This window comes from Cervus elaphus, chromosome 6 (genome assembly GCF_910594005.1).
Source record: "Cervus elaphus chromosome 6, mCerEla1.1, whole genome shotgun sequence".
Taxonomy (NCBI): domain Eukaryota; kingdom Metazoa; phylum Chordata; class Mammalia; order Artiodactyla; family Cervidae; genus Cervus; species Cervus elaphus.
Window position 1 is genome coordinate 25,700,365 of NC_057820.1, and position 22,771 is coordinate 25,723,135.

The 22,771-nt window shown below is 37.4% G+C and overlaps 1 protein-coding gene across 2 annotated transcripts in view; it reads left to right on the forward strand.

The window, feature by feature from the left end:
• Positions 1-22,771, forward strand: part of CDKL2 (cyclin dependent kinase like 2) — a 41,732-nt gene extending 18,961 nt beyond the window's left edge. Inside the window, exons 6-14 of one of the 2 annotated variants that reach the window (XM_043906464.1) lie at positions 1,890-2,029; positions 4,420-4,508; positions 6,338-6,473; positions 7,690-7,988; positions 10,162-10,255; positions 13,525-13,648; positions 13,873-13,979; positions 19,536-19,624; positions 20,660-22,771. In XM_043906464.1, coding sequence (XP_043762399.1) covers positions 1,890-2,029; positions 4,420-4,508; positions 6,338-6,473; positions 7,690-7,988; positions 10,162-10,255; positions 13,525-13,648; positions 13,873-13,979; positions 19,536-19,601 — 1,055 coding nt within the window. In that variant the 3' untranslated portion in view covers positions 19,602-19,624; positions 20,660-22,771. The remainder of the gene's footprint in view (positions 1-1,889; positions 2,030-4,419; positions 4,509-6,337; positions 6,474-7,689; positions 7,989-10,161; positions 10,256-13,524; positions 13,649-13,872; positions 13,980-19,535; positions 19,625-20,659) is intronic. The other variant, XM_043906465.1, reaches the window with a different exon arrangement.

Here is a 22,771-nt window from a genome sequence, read left to right on the forward strand (position 1 = left end):
CAACCATCTCATCCTCTGTCATCCCCTTCTCCTCCCACCTTCAGTCTTTCCCAACATCAGGGTGTTTTCTATTGAATCAGTTCTTCTCATTAGGTGGCCAAAGTATTGGAGTTTCAGCTTCAGCATCAGTCCTTCCAGTGAATATTCAGGACTGATTTCCTTTAGGATAGGTTGATTGGCTCTCCTTGCAGTCCAAGGGACTCTCAAGAGTCTTCTCCAACACCACAGTTCAAAAGCATCAATTCTTCTGCACTCAGCTTTCTTTATAGTCCAACTCTCACATACATACATGACTACTGGAAAAGCCATAGCTTTGACTAGATGGACCTTTGTTGGCAAAGTAATGTCTCTGCTTTTTAATGTGCTGTCTAGGTTGGTCATAGCTTTTCTTCCAAGCGTCTTTTAATTTCATGGCTGCAGTCACCATCTGCAGGGATTTTGGAGCCCAAATAATAAAGTCTCTCATCTCTCACTGTTTCCATGGTTTCCCCATCTGTTTGCCATGATGTGATGGGACCGGATGCCATGATCTTAGTTTTCTGAATGTTGAGTTTTAAGCCAACTTTTTCACTCTCCTCTTTAAAGAGGCTCTTTAGTTCTTCGCTTTCTGCCATAAGGGTGGTGTCTTCTGCATATCTGAGGTTATAGATATTTCTCCCGCAATCTTGATTCCAGCTTGTGCTTCATCCAGCCTGGTATTTTGCATGATGTACTCTGCATAGAAGTTAAATAAGAAGGGTGACAATATACTGCCCTGACATACTCCTTTCCTGATTTGGAACCAGTCTGTTGTTCTATGTCCAGTTCTAACTGTTGCTTCTTGAGCTGCAACAGGAGGCAGGTCAGGTGGTCTGGTATTCCCATCTCTTTCAGAATTTTCCACAGTTTGTTGTGGTCCACATAGTCAAAGGCTTAGGCGTAGTCAATAATGCAGAAGTAGATGTTTTTCTGGAACTCTTTTGCTTTTTCAATGATCCAATGGTTGTTGGCAGTTTGATCTCTGGTTCCTCTGCCTTTTCTAAATCTAGCTTGAACATCTGGAAGTTCACGTACTGTTGAAGTCTGGCTTGGAGAATTTTGAGCATTACTTTGCTAGGGTGTGAGATGAGTACAATTGTGTGGTAGTTTGAGCATTCTTTGGCGTTGCCTTTCTTTGGGATTAGAATGAAAACTGACCCTTTCCAGTCCTGTGGCCACTGCTGAGTTTTCCAAATTTTCTGGCACATTGAGTGCAGCACTTTCACAGCATCACCTTTTAGGATTTGAAATAGTTCAACTGGAATTCCATCACCTCCACTAGCTTTGTTTGTAGTGATGCTTCCTAAGGCCCACTTGACTTTGCATTCCAGGATATCTGGCTCTAGGTGATTGATCACACCATCGTGGTTATCTGGGTATTTTATATTAGGTTAGATATTAAAATTGAGAGTAAAGACAAAAGTGATTAAATCAGGCCAACATCACTTGGGTAAAAATTAAATTCTTAAAGAGTGGAACTTTTTTATTTATATTAGATTCTGACCATACAACTATTAGCATTTTCTGTTTGGGTCAGCATTTTGTGCTTTGTTGGAAATAAAGCATTTTTTTTATACCATTATAAGAAATTATGCAATGTTCTTTACCTGTCCTTTTCCTAAGCTCCACCCTCATGTCTTCAAGTTTCTACACAGTGGTGTGGGAACTTCTCTGAATGAGTATGTTGAGATGTGAATGTTGATTTCCTTTGAGTTGACTTGTGCCAAAACCACCATGAGAGCGCCGTCTTTGGTTGCCTTCGCTTGCTGAGAGAGTCCCCACTTTTACATAACGAGTTCCTGTCATCTCTACTCCACACCACCTGTCCTGTGATGCATAATAACAGAGATGTGTGCTATTCTCACTGCTAGGTAATCTAATTCCAAGACACCAGGAGCTGTTTTATAAAAATCCTGTGTTTGCTGGAGTAAGGTTGCCTGAAATCAAAGAAACGGTGCCTCTTGAAAGACGCTATCCCAGACTCTCTGAAGTTGTGATTGATTTAGCAAAGGTAATCAATACTTTTTCTTTGCTCTTTCTGACAGGGAATTTACATTATGGGGATTTGATTTTCCCTTTTTTTTTTTTTTCTGGTCTGCTTGATCTTTTCGGTCAACCCCTTCCTCTGACAACTTAAATTTTTGTACATTAAGAGAGGAGAAAGGGGGCAGCAGAGGGTGAGATGGTTAGACGGCATCGCTGACTCAATGGACAGGGATTTGAGCAAACACGGGGGACAGTGGAGGACAGGGGAGCCTGATGTGCTGCAGTCCATGGGGTCACAAGGAGTTGGATACAACTTAGCTGCTGAACAACAGCAAGAACAACATTAAGAAAGAGTTTAATTTGGTGGGAACAGAGATGGAGGAATGCCAGAGATAAAAGCCTGAAAATTTTGCTTGTTTTTTTTTTAAAAAAACTTTTTGTATTATCTAGCATGTTTTAAGTGTGAAAACATTCCCATAATGATGTGTTTTTAATGTCTAACATTTAAAATGCAGGCCTTGTATAAGTGGAAAAGAGGAGAAAATAGGATAAGAAAATGAAAAGATGAGTAGAGAAATATTTAAGTCTAGGGCTTTAAAGTATTAAAGTCTACAGATCATGATCTGTAGTATATTGTTAAAAAGGGGCTTTTATTCAACCACTAGATTCACTGAAGCTAATTTTTACATGATCGTCACCTTTGCCTTGTATTTAATTGAGGAAGATATTAGGGACATTCTCACTGGATCAAATTCTTTCTAAAAGTGGACCTTTTGGATTTATTAGCTCAAAAAAGCCTCATTAGTTAGGACTGTCCTAAAGTGTGGTTGTTTGTTTTTTTTTGGGGGGGGGGTTGGCCCACACAGCATGGCATGTGAGATCTTGGATCTTGGTTACCTGACCAGGGATCAGACCCAAACCCGTGCCCTCTGCTGTGAAAGCACAAAGTCATACCCATGGACCACCAGGGAGGTCCCTGTCCTAAAGTGTCGATAAAATAAATATCTCGAAAAGAGCAGGGTCACATAACATTTAGCTAAGATAGTTTTTGCTTTTTTACTTCTTTAAATAACTCATTTTAAAAAAGCTTGGTAAGCTTATGAATAGTTATAACAAGTTCTTAGAAAAATACATTGTTATTTTTCTACATAATGTAACAGATCCAAATATTCTTTATTTAGACTAGCTTTATGATCTGTCTGTAAAGAGATTTAAAAGGAATAAAGGTAAAATGATTGTCCAACTTATGTCCCTTATGGTAGAATCATATGACTTTTTAAACATTTTATTCCTTTTTAATCATAGGAAATCTTAAACATAGAAAAGGAAGTAGATAAAATAGTGGTGTCATGACCCCCATAAGCTGGTCATTAGCTACAGTGGTTAAAAATCTTTGGCAAATATTTCATCTATCCTATCCACACACTTAGGAATTTTTTTTCCTCAGCAGTTTTTTACTGTGTGGCCTGTGGGATCTTATTTCCTTGACTAGGAATTGAACCTCCGCCCCCTTAGTGGAACCACAGAACCTTAAGCACTGGACCACTGGGAATTCCCTCAGCAACATTTTTTTGGAGTATTTTGAAGCAAATTGCAGATATTATGGTATTTCACTTACAAATACATTAATTATTTGTATAATTTTCTTGTTCATTTAAAGCTACCTATTGAGTCCCTTCTATTTTTACTAGCTGTGAGTGATTCCATTGGGTCAGAACAAGATATAATGAAATCTATATGAAAATGAAAGAACAAGATAAAATGAAATCATCTATGTCAAGTATCTAGCGCAATAATAAGCGCAGAGTAGTTCCCTTCCCTTCTATTCTGCAAGTACTGTAAATTTAAAAAATTGTCAAGAATTTCTTAATATAAAATACCTAATCAGTGCTCAAAGTTTCATTAATTTTCTCATAATTCCTTTTTATAGTTTGAATTAGGATCCACATGAAGTCTAGAGGTCACAATTGGTTGATATGTCTCTTAAGACACTTAATTTACAAGCTCCTCTTCACCTCTTTGTTTTTTATTTAAACCTTGCCATTTATCTATTAAAGAAAATAGGTTGTTTGTCCCATAGAATTTTTCACATAGTATAGTTTAATATGTTCCTCCGTGTCCCATATTTTGTATAAACTCATAGTAGAGCTAGAGCTTAATCGGAATTAGGTTGAATTTTTTGGCAAGAATACTTCATAAGAGGTTTGTATATTCAGAGACGCTGAATGTCTGGAGGTCTTTCTTTTTGTGATATTAGCAGTCATTGGTGGTCACTGTCTAGATTTGTGCTTTATTCCTTATCACTTATTATAGATGTTTAAAATTCATTGACTCTGAAGAAGAATTTTCTATGTTTAGACATGTGAATGTAGGCAGTTCTTTGATATGAACTATATGTATTCTTTGGTTTCCCAGAAATGCTTACATATTGACCCAGACAAAAGGCCCTTCTGTGCGGAGCTCCTGCACCACGATTTCTTCCATATGGATGGATTTGCTGAGAGGTATGCTACTATGTGTTCTGTGTCACATCAACCTAGGGTCAAAGTAAGGCCCCCATAGCAGTACGTAACAGTAACAAACAGTATTTCTTTACCCACCTATTCTAACAGGATCTCAAATATTTACCACCCTACCTCCATTCACCCTTGGCAACAACACATTCCTAGGAGTGGTCCCCTGCCTTCACCAAATCAGGGCTCTTGGTTTTCACGAAGCAGTCCCTTCATGCCATTCTTTCTCTCTCCCTGTGATGACCTCCATCACTCGGGTCACTGATTTCTGGTCTTGCTACCAGCTGTGCGATGCTATCATCTTGGGTCCTGATGCATTTGCAAAGGTGGCATCTCCTGTTGCTGCTGAACTTACACCACACCCAGTCCTCTGACACTGCTGACTGTGGATGCACGTGGAGACCTCGATGTGCCAAACCTGTGGGAGCCAGAATAGCTGGCGTGGTCCCCCTGTGCTGCTCCAGCCGCTGGCATCCGTGCAGCTGACAAAACAAAAAATAGTGAGATGAGTGGCAATGACACTGCTTTATGTTTCTGCCAATCTATTTATTATCCACCTTAGTAAAAGATAACCGGATCCTCGTATTTGCTTCCACATTTGATTTCTTATGTTGTTTTGGTTGAAATATACAGAGAAACTGTGGTCTCACATAAATATGTAGTTGGAAAATGGAAGAGAATTTTGATAGTTGTTTTAGGTCACTGTGAGTATTTTTCTTTAATTCCATACCAAAAAACTTTGATACTGTACCCAAACTTGACAGCGGTAGTTTCTTAAAAGTTGCTTGTATTGTGGAATCTGAAACCGTATCAATGAGCTTCTTTTCCCATTACATTAAAATCCGCTTGTCCGTCTTGCACTTTGAGTAGATCTTTTACTCATGCATGCTTTTGTAGAATCATTCATTAGTCATTTGGAAAATACTCTTTTGCTAAGTTATATAGAGCTTTATTTAATAATGTTGACATTTAATTGGGCTATATAAAAAAGTCACATTCTCATCAGAAAAACCTTTAGTATTAGGAATCTGCTAAGTTCACGGTAGTGGATACAAGTTGAATGAAATTCTAATTTTTTATAAAAAGGTGAATTTTACCATTAATGCAAATATTATTGGATTTTTCCTTGAAGTAACACACTCCTTTGTTCATTTTTTAAAAGAAAATATCTGCTGAATACCCCAAGTCTGAGTAGTAATAATTTTTCTATCAGTTTTTCAAGTAATAATGTTCCATGAAGAAAGTGGCTAGTTTAGCTTGTAACTCAACCAGCTACACAAGTGCTTTTCTTAAGACAACCATTGCACTTTGATTTGCAGTGGAGGTACCTTTTCAGGGGTATAGATTTAATAACGGATATATATACACACACATATATATGTATATATATACTTACTGTCCCATCAGGGACATTCTTAAACAAAACTGCCCCTCCCCAACTTAAACTTGAGAATTTGTGACTAGGAAGAATATAATAAAGTTTGTGTAAGGTTTGTAAAGTTTTGTACCTCTGTAAAGTTTGGTGCCTCTGCTTCAATCTTGGTAAGGTGCCTGCAGTTTCCCCCTGTTGCTTTTTATTTCATCAAATGTCAGCATGGTGAAAAAGAAGTCACCATCATACTAAGATAAGAGCTTTGATGTTATGAACCTCCTGGAAGATTTTCAGAGATCTCCAGCGGTCCGCAGAAACCTCATTTCTCATTTTGAATAACACAGTCTAGTTTAATGCTCAAATCTTAAAGATAAATATCTTGAACATCAATTTTTTCCCAGATTTATCTGTTTCATACAGTCTTATCAACAAATGTATTCTTACGTAGGTTTCCTCAGGAACTGCAGTTAAAAGTACAGAAAGATGCCAGAAACATTTCTTTATCTAAAAAATCTCAAATCAGAAAGAAGGAAAAGGAAAAGGATGAGTCCTTGGGTGAAGAGAGAAAAACACTTGTGGTGCAGGTAAATTTCCATGTTTTAAGGCATATTAAATTTTAAATTTAATATATCCTTAAATTTGAGGGGGGTATGGGATATTGAAGATCTTAAAAGTTTCCTGAGTGGTTAACAAGTTCACGTTTAGATTAGTTATAAAAATGTATTTTCTGTAGACATTACCTGTTTTAAAAAAAAATCTTAGGATATCATGTACTGAGTGCCTACTATACTCAAGTCTGTACAACAGGGCTTGTCGGGAAATCATACTCATTCAAGAACATTTAGACATGCATGTGCACACTCATATGCAAACACATAACACGGTTTTTTCCCCTTAGATAATAGGAGAGAGAAATATAATTTTTAGAATTTTATATAAAGTAGAGCATTTAAAAATTGAGATTTGGGTACTCAATTTATTTGAAATTTACTTTTCTTGGTAAATTATCCAGCATCTGTTCTCAGTAAGATAATTCAAATCTACCACCAGCTCACTCACATTTTCTCAAATGAACCCAAAGGAGAAAGAGGACTCAATTTTGTGTTCCCTGACTTTTGGATACATGAGAACAAAAGTCAGCATGCTTGAGTCCTCTTTCATGGTTTTCCACTGAAATATAATTTGATATGTGTATACCTGCTTATGTGTATGTATAATTTTTTTTTAAAGTTATTTATTTTTGACTGCGCTGCTCTTCATTGCTGCGTGGGGGCTGTCTCTAGTTGCAGTGAGTGGGGGCTACCCTCTGGTTGTGGTGTGTGGGCTTCTCACTGCAGTGGCTTCTCTCATTGTGGAGCATGAACTCTAGGGCATGAGCTCAGCAGTTGCAGTACTTGGGCTTCCGTAGTTGTGGCGCACAGCCTTAGTTTTGCCCCTTGGCAGGTAGAATCTTCCTGAATCAGGGACTGAACCTGTGTCTCCTGCATTGGCAGGCAGATTCTTAACCACTGCACCACGAGGGAAGTTCTGTGTACATATCATTAAATCTGATATATATATGTGTGTGTGTGTGTGTGTGTGTGTGTGTGTGTCAGAGCTAGTGTAAGTTGCATTTTCATTTGAAATAGATGTCTGACTGAGAATCCCAGGTTTAGTTTTAATTCCAGAGGTGGAATGAGAAAAACCGGAGCCCAAGAAGGTGATCTCTCTGAAATTCTGCTTTTGTTGACAGGTACTTCATGGGAAAAGGTTATTTTTCCTTCCCCTCAGATCATTAATGTTGTTAACATTTTATAACAGGATACCAATGCCGATCCCCAAATTAAGGATTCTAAAGTATTTAAAACAAAAGGACCAAAAACAGATGGAGAAAAAGTGGAAAAAGCGAGTCGAGCTTCAAATGCCAGCTGTCTCAATGACAATGGGATGAGCCCCGTCAAAATAGTGCCTTCAACGAGCCTCCGAGATGGCAGCAATGGCAGCGTGGACCAAACAAGAAATCCAGGCATGGCGATTCCCCCACTCACACACAATCTTTCTGCAACAGCTCCCACTGTTACTTCTGGAATGGGAACTATCTCAGGAATTCAGAGTTACAGGTATGAATTGGGAAAATAAGAACAAAATGTTCTTGCATATTTACAAGCTGCAAATATTTATTAGTCCAGCCACCTGCATTATTACTCTTAGACTTCTGGATACTCTTCATTATTTTTTTTTTTAAATTATTTATTTGGCTGTCAGGTCTTAACTGGCAAAACACACGATCTTTCATTGCAGTGCACTGACTATCTAGTGGTGTCATACCAGCTTTAGAAGGCACACCTCAGTAGTTGGTTGAGGTGCACAGGCTTCATTGCTCTGTGGTATGTGGGATCTTAGTTCCCTGACCAGGAATTGAACCCACGTACCCTGCAATGCAAGGCAGAGTCTTAACCACTAGACCACCAGGGAAGTCCCTGCTATTCCTTCTTGTCAGGTTGCTGTTTCAAAAGACTTCTTGGCCAATGTGATGAAAATTATGAGCGTTTGATCAAAAAATTTACCGAGTCCTAAGGAAATAGAGTTGTATTATTTAAGGTGAAGAGACTCTATAGCTATTTAGTCTAATAACACAAAAAGAGGTTGTCATAATAAAAGAGATAATTGGTTTTGCATATCTGCTGCTGCATGGTGTGGCTGTGGGCATTTAGTAGTACAGTTCTGTTCAGTTCAGTCCCTCCCTCAGTCGTGTCTGACTCTGCGACCCCATGCACGTCAGGCCTCCCTGTCCATCACCAACTCCCAGAGTTTACTCAAACTCATGTCCATTGAGTCAGTGATGCCATCCAACCATCTCATCCTCTGTCATCCTCTTCTCCTCTTGTCTTCAATCTTTCCCAGCATCAGGGTCTTTTCAAATGAGTCAGCTCTTTGCATCAGGTGGCCAAAGTATTGGCATTTCAGCTTCAACATCAGTCCTTCCAGTGAACACCCAGGACTGATCTCCTTTAGGATGGACTGGTTGGATCTCTTTGCAGTCCAAGAGACTCTCAAGAGTCTTCTCCAACACCACAGTTGAAAAGCATCAATTTTTTGGTGCTCAGCTTTCTTTATAGTCCAACTCTCACATCCATACATGACTATTGGAAAAACCATAGCCTTGACTAGATGGACCTTTGTTGGCAAAGTAATGTCTCTGCTTTTTAATATGCTGTCTAGGTTGGTCATAACTTTCCTTCCAAGGAGTAAGTGTCTTTCAATTTCATGGCTGCAGTCACCATATGCAGGGATTCGGGAGCTCCCAAAAATAAAGTCAGCTGCTGTTTCCACTGTTTCTCCATCTATTTGCCATGAAGTGATGGGACTGGATGCCATGATCTTAGTTTTCTGAATGTTGAGTTTTAAGCCAACTTTTTCACTCTCCTCTTTCACTTTCATCAAGAGGTTCTTTAGTTTTTCTTCACTTTCTGCCGTAAGGGTGGTGTCATCTGCATATCTGAGGTTATTGATATTTCTCCCAGCAATCTTGATTCCAGCTTTTGCTTCATCCAGCCCAGCGTTTCTGATGATGTACTCTGCATATAAGTTAAATAAGCAGGGTGACAATATACAGCCTTGACGTACTCCTTTTCCTATTGGGAACCAGCCTGTTGTTCTACGTCCAGTTCTAACTGTTGCTTCCTGACCTGCATACAGATTTCTCAAGAGGCAGGTCAGGTGGTCTGGTATTCCCGTCTCTTTCAGAATTTTCCACAGTTTGTTGTGATCCACAGCCAAAGGCTCTGGCATAGTCAGTAAAGCAGAAGTAGATGTTTTTCTGGAACTCTCTTGCTTTTTTGATGATCCAGCGGATGTTGGCAATTTGATCTCTGGTTCCTCTGCCTTTTCTAAATCCAGCTTGGACATCTGGAGGTTCATGGTTCATGTATTGTTGAAGCCTGGCTTGGAGTATTACTTTACCAGCGTGTGAGATGAATGCAGTAGTGTGGTAGTTTGAGCATTCTTTGGCATTGCCTTTCTTAGGGATTGGAATGAAAAGAATAGGCAATAAATTCGATTAAACTGCATGTCACTTGGTGGTAGTTTTTTGTTTAGTCATTAAGTCGTGTCCAACTCTCTGCAACCCCGGGACTGCAGCACGCCAGGCTTCCCTGTCCTTCACTCTCTCCTGGAGTTTGCTCAAATTCATGTCCGTTCATGTCACTTGGTGTTGGGTCATTTAATTTGATGCTTGAAAAAAATAATTACTGCTGATTCTAACGTAAATTTTTGTTTTTGTTTTTGTTACAGAGTGGATGAGAAAACCAAGAAGTATTGTATTCCATTTGTTAAACCAAATAAACATTCTCCACCAGGAGCTTATAATATTAATGTGACCACATTGGTAAGTGAACTGTTTTCAGTGGTAGAAGAGCAAGTATTAGTCATTTCTAGGTTTATTAATATTAAACATGGTAGTGAAGAACTGAGAGTTTTGTTGGGAGACACATCATGGTGTAGAAACTTAACTATGTATATATCATCCCAGCCTGTCAAAGTCAAGTTTAAGTTTTATAAATCTAGAAATTTAAATGCAAGGTGTTATTATTATATAGAATAGATAAGCAACAATGTCCTACTGTATAGCACAAGAAACTATATTTAATATCCTGAGATAAACCATAATGGAAAGGAATATAAAAAAGAATGTATATATAACTGAATCATTTTCCTGTACAGGAGAAATTAATACAACATTGTAAATCAACTATACGTCAGTCAAAAAGATGTTATTAAAATGACATCTATTTTAATTTTTTTTGGTAATCATAAATTTTCTTAACTTAATGTTTGGTAATCAGTACCTTTATAGAGTAGACGAAAAGGTTAAATTATCTTATCTCACCCAAATCAGATTTCTGGTAGAAGTATTCTATTTACTCACTTAACAGATATTTATTATCTATTAAGCAGAAAACACTGGAGAAGAATAAGTTAATCTTTTTTTTCAAGGAGCTCCTGGTCTAGTAGAGAATAAACAAATTAAAACATAGTGTCAGATTGCAGTAGTAGAATCATATCAGGGTTCACAGGTCTTCTGAAGATTTAGGGAGTATTATTAGGCCAGAAGGCTTCTTTTAAAAGTTAAGTTGAATCATCATTGCTTTTCCACTCAAAACCCTCTGTTGGCTTCTTAGCTCTGAGAAAAATCAAAGTGCTTTCAGGGCCTTTTGGTCCCTGAGTGATTTACGCTTGCCACCCCTCCATCCCACTCCTGGCTACTCTCATTTTTGATCACTCCAGTCCATCCAGCTTGATGGGTTGGTGGTTAAGAATCTACCTGCCAATGCAGGAGACACAGGCTCAGTCCCTGGGTTGGGAAGATCCCTGGGAGTAAAATATGATAACCCACTCCAATATTCTTGCTTGGGAAATCCCATGGACAGAGGAGCCTGGGGGCTCATGGGTTTGCAAAAGAGTCAGCCATGACTTAGCAACTAAACAAGTCCAATCACATTGATTTCCTTGCTATTCCTAGAATGTGGCTAGACATGCTCCCACATTTGGGTTTTTGCACTTGCTGTTTCCTCTCTTTTAGAGTATCCTTACCCCAGATAATCCAAAGAATTTGCTTTCTCTCCCTCTTGACTTCCATGAAATCTTACTGTGAAGTCTTCTCAAATATTTTAACTCATTTTGTCTCCTATTATTTTCTCCCTTCCCCTTGTTTAGTTCCCCACCCCTGATTGCCTTACATGACATCCTCTGTATTCTCTTATTTATATATTGTCTGTTTTTCCCTGCTACCCCTTTCCCTGAATGGAAACTTCCCAGGAGGGATTTGTACTTTCTTTGTTTTTATTACTGTTCTGCCCCACACCTTGAGTAGTGTCACATGCATTTAAACTGCTTAAGAAATGTGGTGAGTGGATTCTTCTGCCAGGAATAGGGAGGTATGGATGTATATTTCCAAGGGAGTATTTTTCTCATGACATTCCCTTCTCTACCTCTTTCATCATCCTCAGAGCTGAAAAGTATACCCTTCTTTTCCTGTCTCTCATGATTGAGACATTGCATTTATTTTTCTTTTAACTATTCTTAGCCTATAATTTCTGTATCCATAGTACTTTCCTTTTTTTTTTTTTTTTTGCTATACTCTGCTCATTATTTATGGATTTTTTTGTGTGTTTTATATTCTTGATCTGCTTTGGAAGACTATTTTAATCAGCAAGGCTTCTCAAGGTAGCTGGCTTCTTTTCAGGCATTACATAATCAACAGTGGCTGATAATTTTAGATCTCATTTCTGTTTATCTTCCTTTGGAACAGGGACTCAAGAAAGGAGGTAAAGATTAGTGGGGAGAAGACCCATGGAGTCTTTTCTTAATGAAAATTAACAGAGGCAGAACTCAGCATACAATTTCTTTAACTTCTAGGTTGACTATCAATACCCTTCTCCCATGCTTTGTACCCTGATTCTGAGATGTAGATAAGTATATTATTATAAACATCTCTTATGTATTTTAACTTGTCACTTTTTGAGTATACAAATCTAGTAGTTTGGACTCATTATTTTATTTTATTGTTTTTTACTTGCAGATAGTTTTTTTTAAAACAAAAACTAATTATTTTATTTTATAGTTGATTTGAAACTTGAGGCTTAGCACTTATTCTATTAAAAGAGTAAATAGAAACATCTCAAATAAAGAAACTCAAAAGTTCACTACAGGACTTCTGAAGACTTTCTGGGAGGCAGGGTAGTTCACAGAATATGAAACTCAAGACATCTGGAACCTTAGGGGCTTGACACTGTCATTATAGTCTTTGTGTATATATTTCACTGTTTATATATGTATGTGTATATACATGGACATACATATGATTTCATCATCTGTATGTGGTTTTTTCCTTTTAGCAAATCATATAATATCTCTGTGTATCATCTGTTTTGAAAATGTGGAAAAGATTGTAGAGTCTCTGTGTTTCTTAAATGAAACAGATTGGGAAAATGTCAAACTCACAAAGGTGCAGAATTGAAGTGCTACTGCTGATCTTTATTATTTTTCCAGACTTTATAAAATATGAAGTAATAGCACTAAGAAAGATTAGGAAAATAATTGGAATAATAATTTTATACTTTATACCTTAATAAAATGTATTTCTAGGGAGATAATATCATTTGCTAATGCTGAGGAGCGAGACAAGGACAAATGTAAAAAAACGAGTAACAAGATTACCATTGGGAAAGTGAAAAATGTGCTAGGAGATGTGATCTGCGACAAGATGAACTATTCACAATTCAGGTGTCAGTAACAACTATATGCATAAAAGTCCAGCAAGTGTCATAAGGCCTGACCTTGCTGGCCTGAAAGACCAGGACACTGATGCCCATCTTTTAACCTTGTGACGCTTGCCAGAACTTAGACTGACAGTTGGTGGAGGAAGGAGAAACTCAGAGCAATCAAGCACCCCACTTGTTAGCAATTTTAGTAAGTTAGGAAGAGATTTGAAATAAATGGGTGAAGTTGTTTCATTTGTTATTAGTGTTCCTCAAACTTTATATTATTCCAGCTTTTGAATTCCATAAATTTTAAGATATGAATATAGTAGTTATGAAAGGGGACAAGCTTACCTGGAAGCTAATTCATTTGTGTTAACCATTCTGATGATATTAGGTTGCTAGTGAAAAGAGCCTACTTCAGGCAAATAAGAAAAGAAGGGAATACTCAAAGACAGATGTCCGTTTGCCTGAACTAAATTATAATCATCTCCCTGAACTAAAAGCCCTGGAAGGCATCGGTATGTTTATAATGCTTTTACTATTTCAGCCTTTTTGTATACATTATTTAAAATGTATGTTAAGTAAACTAACAATATTAAAATTTTTAGTAACTTTACATATTTAAGTATGTGAAAATGTAGACTTATGTACAATAACTACAGACTGAGGGACAGATATAGAATGTGAAAAACTAACAAAAATGTCTCATTTTCTCACTCTGTTCATGGTTATTTTTGTCTAGCTCGGAATTCCAGGCTAATAAAGAAAGAGAACAAAAATCTTTCAGAATCTCGAATTCCGTCTCTGGCCACAATTGACTTGCACACCCCCAGTATCGCCTTACAGCAGGTATAGAAATACTCTCTGTAGGTTTCATGGAACTTGGGTTTCTCTCATACTTTCTTTTGGGCTTCCTGGGTGGCTCAGCGGTAAAGAGTCCGCCTGCAGTGCAGAAACTGCGGGAGACGTGGGTTCTATCCCTGGGTGGGGAAGATCCCCTGGAGGAGGGCATGGCAACCCACTCAATAGTCTTGCCTGGGGAATCCCGTGGACAGAGGAGCCTGGTGGGCAACAGTCCTTAGGGTTGCAGAGAGTCAGACACAACTGCAGTGACTTAGCACGCATACTTCCTTTTAAAGTGTCATATGGAGAGTTTGCTTTTATGGATTGGGTAGGTTTATTAGTGACATCTGTAAAATTTGCATGTTAAATTTTATTTTATGATTCATTGCATTAAGCACCCTTATTACATATATATATTTACATAAACATTTCCCAGCTTACAGTGATCAGTTTTTTATAGGTTAAAAAATTGTGTGTGTGTGTATGTAGCCTAGCTGTGGCTTTAACATACCTATTCTTTATTGTAGCTTATGGCATTTCACTGCAATAATACCAAACTTATTAATATTACCCATCTTTCAAAGAATTAAACTCTGGAATTATTTTTATCCTCTTAAAAGTTATTGTTTATTTGACACTTTTCCCTAGGGCAATCTGTTCCATCCATGCTAGAGATTTTCTTTTTAAATTTATTTATCTTAATTGAAGGATAATTGCTTTATAGTATTGTGTGGGTTTCTGCCATACATCAACATGAATCAGCCATAGGTACACATATGTCCCCTCCCTCTTGAACCTCACTACCACCTCCCACCTCATCCCACCCCTCTAGGTTCGTGCTAGAGATTTTCTATTCCATATAGTCTTTTTCTATAACTTCTCTTATCTCTCCACAATATTTACATTTCTGCTACTTTCATATCAACAATAGTCATATCCCTAAGAAAACTGGCAAACTTTTTAATCTCTTGGGCCATCCATAACTAGCTGCAAACTTGAGACATGTATCACTGAATTTTTCCCTTTACTTCTTTTTTTCTCCCACTTTTCTTCCTCAAACAAGTTTTTACTTCTGCTTGCTGCAACTTTTATTTTGGAATTCTCCATCCCGATTGTTTAAGTATCTCCATTTCCTAGACAGCCCCTGTATGTACCCTCCTCCTCCATGTGGGTGCTTTTTCCTACTGTTACTCCTGAAATAATTTGTACAACTCTGCAAACAAGGGGAATGCTATTGCTGAGGATAACAAATTACAGAGGCAGTTACTGAGTGATTCTGAGAAAAACATTTATAGATGGCTGTTGCTTTTTGACTTATCCCTTGCCAGCCATTTCGGGAGCAACATCATTAAAGCTAAACAAATTCCTATTGTGTGGGGATGAAGCATGGCCACAGATTTATTTTTAGGAACTACAGTGTTGCGGGAAATTCCTCGTATACTGCTAAAGTTAAATGTAAAGCAGATTTTAAAAGCAAAATTTCCCACTTGCTCTTTGTGAGCACATTATTGTTCAAAGCACTTTTGGGGTCAACACAGCTCAATCTTGTTGCAAGCAATGGAAGAAAAACTTTAGCTGCCTTCCCCCTTCTTCAATATTTTTCTTTCTCATTCTGAACTAATCGTTTTACATTTGTAAACTGGTTCTGCAGTTTTTCCTCTCAGGTTATTTGTTCAGCTTCCATTTGCATTTAAAATACAATGAAAGAGAAAGTAGGTATATTGAAAAAGCCCAGGTTAACACCAAAATAACATGAATTTATGTGTGGAAAATCTAGGTGGGAAGAGACCCAGCTGGACAGGGAAAGCCAAGGGCCTGCCTTCTGAGGCTGTGACCTGCCTTGCACCCTTACTTTATGGTGTTCATCAATGCACTGAACTACAGAACATTTTCACATTTATAAAAGTCTGTTATATACCTTTTGGAACAATCTGTAAGATAGATTCTATAAGTGAAGTATTGCTTAATCCATGGAATCTGTCTCCATTCCCTCACCACCCCCCCATGCTTACACATCTTATATTTACAGACATAACTTCAAATTTTTTTCCTCTAAGCATTGTTTGCTTCATTCCACAAATTTCCGTATGTTATATTTTCATTATCATTCTGGTCAAACATTTAAAAAATTTCCCTTGTAATTTCTTCTTTAACCCAGTAATTATTTAGAAGTGTGTTGTTGAATGGATACTTGGGTATTCTTTAGATACTTTACTATTTATTTGTAATTTAATTCCATGTGGTCAGAGAATATACTCTGTATGATTTCGATTTTTTTAGATGCATGGAGATGTGTTTTACGGCCCAGCACATGGTCTGTCTTGGTGAATAAACCTTATTCTCTTAAAAATAATGTATATAATTAGTTGTTGGATGTAGTGTTTTATAAATGTGAAATTCGACTAAGGTTGATAGCGCTCAAACATTGTATATTCTTGATTGATTATTTTTTTGTTTAGTTCCATCAGTTCCTGAAAGAGTGCTATCAAGATCTTTCACTATGATTATGGCATTGTCTATTTTTCTGTTTATTTTTGCATGTATTTTAAAAATTCTGTTTTATTAGGTAGACACGTTTATACTTGTTTTGTCTTTCTGATACATTGTCCCTCTTATCATTTTGGAGTGTCTCACTTTCTCTCTCATGGTGCTCTGTGCCTCGAAGTCTGTTTTATCTGAGATTAAAATAGTCACTTCAGCCTGCGTGCGTGCTGAGTCACTTCAGTCACGTCTGACTCTGTGCGACCCTGTGGACTGTAGCCCACCAGGCTCTTCTGTCCATGGAATTTTCCAGGCAAGAATGCTGGAGTGGGTTGCTATGCCCTCCTCCAGGGGACCTTCCCGACCCAGGGGTCAAGCCCACGCCTCATATGTGCTGCTCTGGCGGGTGGGTTCTTCACCACTTGTGCCCCCTGGGAAGCCTTCACTCCAGCGTACTTACAGTTACTTGTTTCCATAGTATATCTTTCTATCAATACTTTCATTTACTTCCAGCTTATCTGGTTTTTATGTTTAAAGTGTTTCTTTTGCCAACAGCAGATAAATTAGGATCTTCCCTTTGTATCCATTCTGTCAATTCTGATTCTTTTAATTGGAATGTCTGTTTGTTTTCTATTTCTGCTAACAAGTTACTACCAATTTAAAACAATCTCCATTTGTTACCTCACAATTTCCATAGATCAGAAGTCAAGGTATAGCTGCTGCTCTCCTTATGAGTCTCATTAAAAAAAAAAAAATAAAGAGTCTTATAGGCTGAAGTTAAGATATCAGCAGGACCGCGTTTCTCTCTGGAGGCTCTAGAGGGGGAATCGTTTTCAGGCTCATTCAAGTAGTTGGCAGCATCTAGTTCCATGTAGTTGTGGGACTGATGTCCCGTTTCCTTTCTGACTGAAACTTGGTGGGTTGTTCTCAGCTTCCAGAGGCCATTTACATGGCTCATGGCCTAATTCCACAGCCTTCAAAGCCAGCAACTGTGGTTGAAACTTTCTTACTCCTTTGAGTCACTCTTACGTCATCTGCCTCACCTCTCTGATGTTCTTCCGCTTTTAAGGGCACATGTGATTTCTTGGGGCCACCAGGATAGTCTATCTGAGGGTCAGCTGAATTGCCAAATTAATTTCGTGTGCAAAGTTCTTTCACAGCAGTAGCTAAGTGAGTTTGATTGACTAACCAGGGACAGATACCTTAGGGGAATATCTTTAGAATCCTTCCTACCCCTGAATATTTAGGCCAATAAATATTAATATGATTATTCATGTGTTTGGATCTAGCGCTATCTTTTATTAGTTGTTTTTTGTTCCTCTGTTTTCCCTTTCCAGTCTTATTTTGTATTTAAATATTTTTAGTATTGGCTCTTTGGTGATAATCTCTGCATTATTTTTTAATGAATTCTCTAGGGATTACAGTGTATGTAACTAATTTTTTTGTAGTCTACTTAGAGTAAGTATTGTATCACTTATAAAATGTAGAAGGTTTCCAAACCTATTTCTCTTCCCCACACCTGAACTTTATGTTAGAGTTAGCGTATGTATTTTATTCACATACATAGAAAACCTCACTACACTATGTTATCTTTTTGCTAAAATAGTCGTAAGTATTTTAAACAGTTTATGCAAATAAAAGTAGTTTTCTATGTTTACCTAGCTACTGACTTTCAATGTTGTTCTTCCTTCTTTCTTAAAGATTACAGTTTTAATTTCTGATATGATTTTCCTTCTGTCTGGAAAACCTCCTGTAATGCTTTTTACTGAGCAGGTATGATAATGACAAACTCTTACTTTTCTTTCATCTGGGAATGACATTATTATTTTGCCTTCTTTCCTGAAATATGTTTTCACTGGATATAGAACATGAGTTGGTACATTTTTTAAAAATAAATTTTTCCTCTAAGCACTATAATTATTTCTCTGTCTTCTAGTCACTACAGTTTCTGGTGGAAAATTATTAGGTATTTGAATTGTTCCTCTGTATGTAGTGTTTCATTTTTCTCTGCTGCTAAGTCACTTCAGTCGTGTCTGACTCTGTGCGACCCCAGAGATGGCAGCCCACCAGGCTCCTCCATCCCTGGGATTCTCCAGGCAAGAACACTGGAGTGGGTTGCCGTTTCCTTCTCCAATGCATGAAAGTGAAAAGTGGAAGTGAAGTCGCTCAGTCGTGTCCTACTCTTAGTGACCCCATGGTCTGCAGCCCACCAGGCTCCTCCGTCCATGGGGTTTTCCAGGCAAGAGTACTGGAGTGGGGTGCCACTGCCTTCTCGGTCATTTTTCTCTAGCTGCTTTCAATATCTAAGCTTTGTCTTTTGTGTTTATTAGCTTGAATATCTTATGTTTGGACATAGTTCTCTTTGAGTGTATCCTTCTGAAATTTGCTGAGCTTCTTGAATCTGCAAACTGATTTCTGTTATCAAATTTGGCAAGTTTTGGTCATTATTTCTTCAAATATTTTTTCCTGCTATGATTCCTTTCTTTTCTTGTTATGAAATTCCAGTGACTTGTATGATAGGCCTTGTGGTAGGTTTTTGTTTTGTTTTGTTTTTTACAGGTTCCTGAGGCTATTCACCTTCTTCAATCTTTTTTTCTGTTTTTTCAGATTGAGTAATATCTACTGATCTATGTTGCACTTCCTCACTACTCTGATAGCAGGGCTTGCCCTTTGGGCAAAGTCACAGTGGTGATAAACAACAATACTGGAAACTTACTCCCACATGAAGGGTTGTATCTCCAAGTTTGACTCTTGTCCTTCATTCTCAGTTTTTTTTTTTTTTTTTGTATTTTTTTTCCAAAGGGTTTTGATTCATTTATTTTTTTGATAGGTAGTAAACATGGGTTACAGCAGGTTTACATTGCCCTGGCACATCAGAAGTATCATTTAGCATATATATCAACAATGAGGTCAAAGAGTATGATGAAGCCATTACTTCATCTTTTTCTGTATAAGCAGCTTGAGCTATCCATATGAATAGTTAGTCCTAATCATCTGATGTTTGAACAAGAATTGGGATGTGGGGGAGGTAGGACTTTGGCAATTACTGAGAATCTGTTATGTTCAATTATTAACTTCTAGGTGTCAAAGTCTCCCCTGTCAGACGATTCAGAGGCTGATTTGCCTCCCGTGGAACACCAGCACTGAGTGTCCTGTCGGTTCTGAAATGGGTAGGTCTGATTTCTCACACTTGGAGCTGTGTTACCCTTCATGGGAAATGTTTTGTGTTAATAGCTTGTTAAAGCTACAGATTCTTAGCCAAAATATTCTTCCATGTTTGGCTCTGTGGGAACTCCTGACAGACAAAGAATTGTACCACTTAAAAAAAAAAAAACCAGGAGTAGCGTTTGTCTCTGGGATGAAATCCTTTTTCATAGAGCTTACATCTCTTGCTTTTAAACTAATCTGCTATATTTTATTGGATACAGTAATGTGAACTTAGGGTGAAAAGTGCTCCAGGAGGATACAGACTTATCTTTCTTATCAGTCATATGCCCTTTGGGCTTGTAAAACAAGAAAGAGTAAAGGATTGCTAGATAATCTTTTTCCTAATAAAGAGGTATCAGCACTAAACCCAGTGATTGCTTTCCTTTTAAATAGAACTTTTTAATGCTAAAAATCAAAATCAGACCCCCTCCAAATCAGACCTTTTGGGGGTGATAATTTTCTATGTGAGCTCACACACATCATTCAAAGTTGAATATCTCATTAACTCTGTGAAATGTATTGGTAATAAAACCCCACATTCTCATAACTGTGTTGTTGGAATTAATCTTTCAACCTCCACAAAGTATTTTGAATGTCTGTGACACCAAATGTGAATTTACTGTGATGTGAACAAATTTTAAATTTTAATTTCTCATTTTTAGAGGTCCTTTCCAAGGCCCTAGTGGAAGTTATTTGCAATGCATTCATTATACATACTGTGTAAACTTCAAGCTCTCTTAAAATTTGCATCTATTTTGTCAAAATTAGTCATTATTTATATAAAAGGGGATGTGCTATACATGGTAATTTTGGTGAGTAATTATCCCGAAGACTGTCTTTAAAATCTTGGTTTTGATGCACATGGTTTTCTTAGACTATATAATACCTACAAAGACTATCAATATAGACAGGGTAAGAAAACAAGAGAGGTAGAAATTAATTTCTAGAAGGAATTTATATAAACTATTGGGTGACGTATATCCCCCCTTTGCTTTTAGATGCTTCTGTGGTACCTGAGACGACATTCTTGTGCAACAGAATTCTAGAAGCAGAGATTCATGGCTTTGAGCATTGACTTCTGAACTGCCTGTGTTTTCTGAGAAAGGCCTTGCAGCAGAAGAAAAGACATCATCCATGTGTTTCACAGGAAGATTGAAAAACTGTTATCCCCTCACCTTTCAAGTCCGTTGATGCTATTTCAAGATATATCAAATGAAAGAATAGTGATAGGGTTCTTGTTCTATGAATGTGTATTTACTATTAGTAGATTGTGTATTTAAAGTGAGTAAAAAAAAGAGAGAGAGAGAAGCATTTAAAAGGTTTTGTTATTTATGCATTGAATCTTGTGTGTTATCTGTATAAATGTGTACATTTATTTGGAAGTGAGTTCAGTGGAGGTAGATGATCGAAACTAGGATCAATTGAAGAAAATGAAAAAAAAAAAAAGGATCAAAAAGAGAAAATGTTTCCTTTACCCAAACTTAATTATAAAACACATTTAAAAATCTTGCTTGTTTCTATGCTTTAAGGAGAAAAGTAACTACTCTCTATGGATAGAAGTGTATCTTTGGTTTCTGTGATTATTGTTAATGTTTGATCAGTGTTATTGTGGGAATTTGGCCTCTCTGCTGATCTTCTAAGAACCACAGTAAAGCAAATTTTGCAAAGAAACCTTTATTTCTAATAACTTCGTGTGGTTCTGGCATTGGATAGTCCTCTGTTTTATAAGATTCTAGTGCTCATGTTCCTGTGTGTAGGAATGTGATTGAAATGAGTGGTGCAGAAGAATTTTGTTAAATTTACCCTGGAGCTGAATGCTGTGCTTCTCATTTGAAAAAAAAAGAGGTAACCATACAGAGTTTGAGGGCTGAAACTGCGTTATACCAGTCGACTTAGGCTGATTACTCTTTTCTGGGCCAGTGTCTATGAAACTCTCCAGTTGGAAATGCTTTAGGGAGGGAATGTCCACTGTTAGGACTTCACTCTTGTCCCACTGATAGTTTGAAGGTGACATTAGACAGAACCTAGAGATGTTCCTCTCTCCTTGGTTCCTCAAACACTTAGGCCTTCCCCAAAACTTTTTGTCAAGGTTCAAGATCATTTATCATCAGCCCCTACATCTTTACTAGCAGAGTGGTCCAAACTTTTGTGTGGTAATGTTAAACCAATTGGACCGCAGGATTTTGGTTTCTGGGTTGTAAGTCATGCTCCGCATTTAGAGAATAGTTGTTAAGGGGACCAGAATTTGTGTGGACATTTCTTTTGGCTTAACCAATGTTAACAACATGTTGTTTTTTTCCAGAAGGCATTGGCTAGAACTTAACTCCCAAATTTAACTAGCACTTTTCTCTGGGAGCTTAATATTGAAATTCTGACCTTAGATACTTGGGCTTCAAAAGAGTAGGACATTCCAGAGGAGGCAAAATAAGAGGCTCCAATGTGGAGTCTATCGGTGGTTCAACTAAAATTTGGTCTTGATTCTGAAATTCTATCCTTAACCTCTGACCAGGTATTTGACTAGATTGTTATGGCTAACATGCTGAACAGAATTTGTGTGTAAGTGCTAATCGGCTTCACATTAAAATATTATTTTATTTTTACTTTGAAAAATGCTGCCAAGAGACTCTACAGCATGGAAAACAGATGTTACTTAAAAAGCGAAGTGTTTCTCTAGTTTATTTCTATGTTGTTTTAATTTTTAGATCAGTGTGAAAATATCATCTCAGTGTCTAAGGATCTAAGATCAATAACCTTCTCATTTCTATATTTGCTTTTGGGCATTTTTTTGTTTATTAAAACATATTGTGAACTTCAGAGTTAAGGAGCTAATAATGATTTACTGTAAGTCCAGGTTAAGACTTGAGGATCTTATCTGTTTAGAACTTGCAGAACTACTTGAAAAAGATTTTACAGATTGGGGCCATAGATACTGAACCAAAATAATCCCTCTTTTCAGTTTGAGGTTACTTTAACTTTTTCTCACCTATAAGGATATGATTAAGCCACTTACTAATAGAAAATGTATGTATGTACTGGTGGGGGAAATGGGCTTGCTGTGTGTATGTATGTTTTAAAATTAATAAATATTATATCTTACTGAGCTCCATATA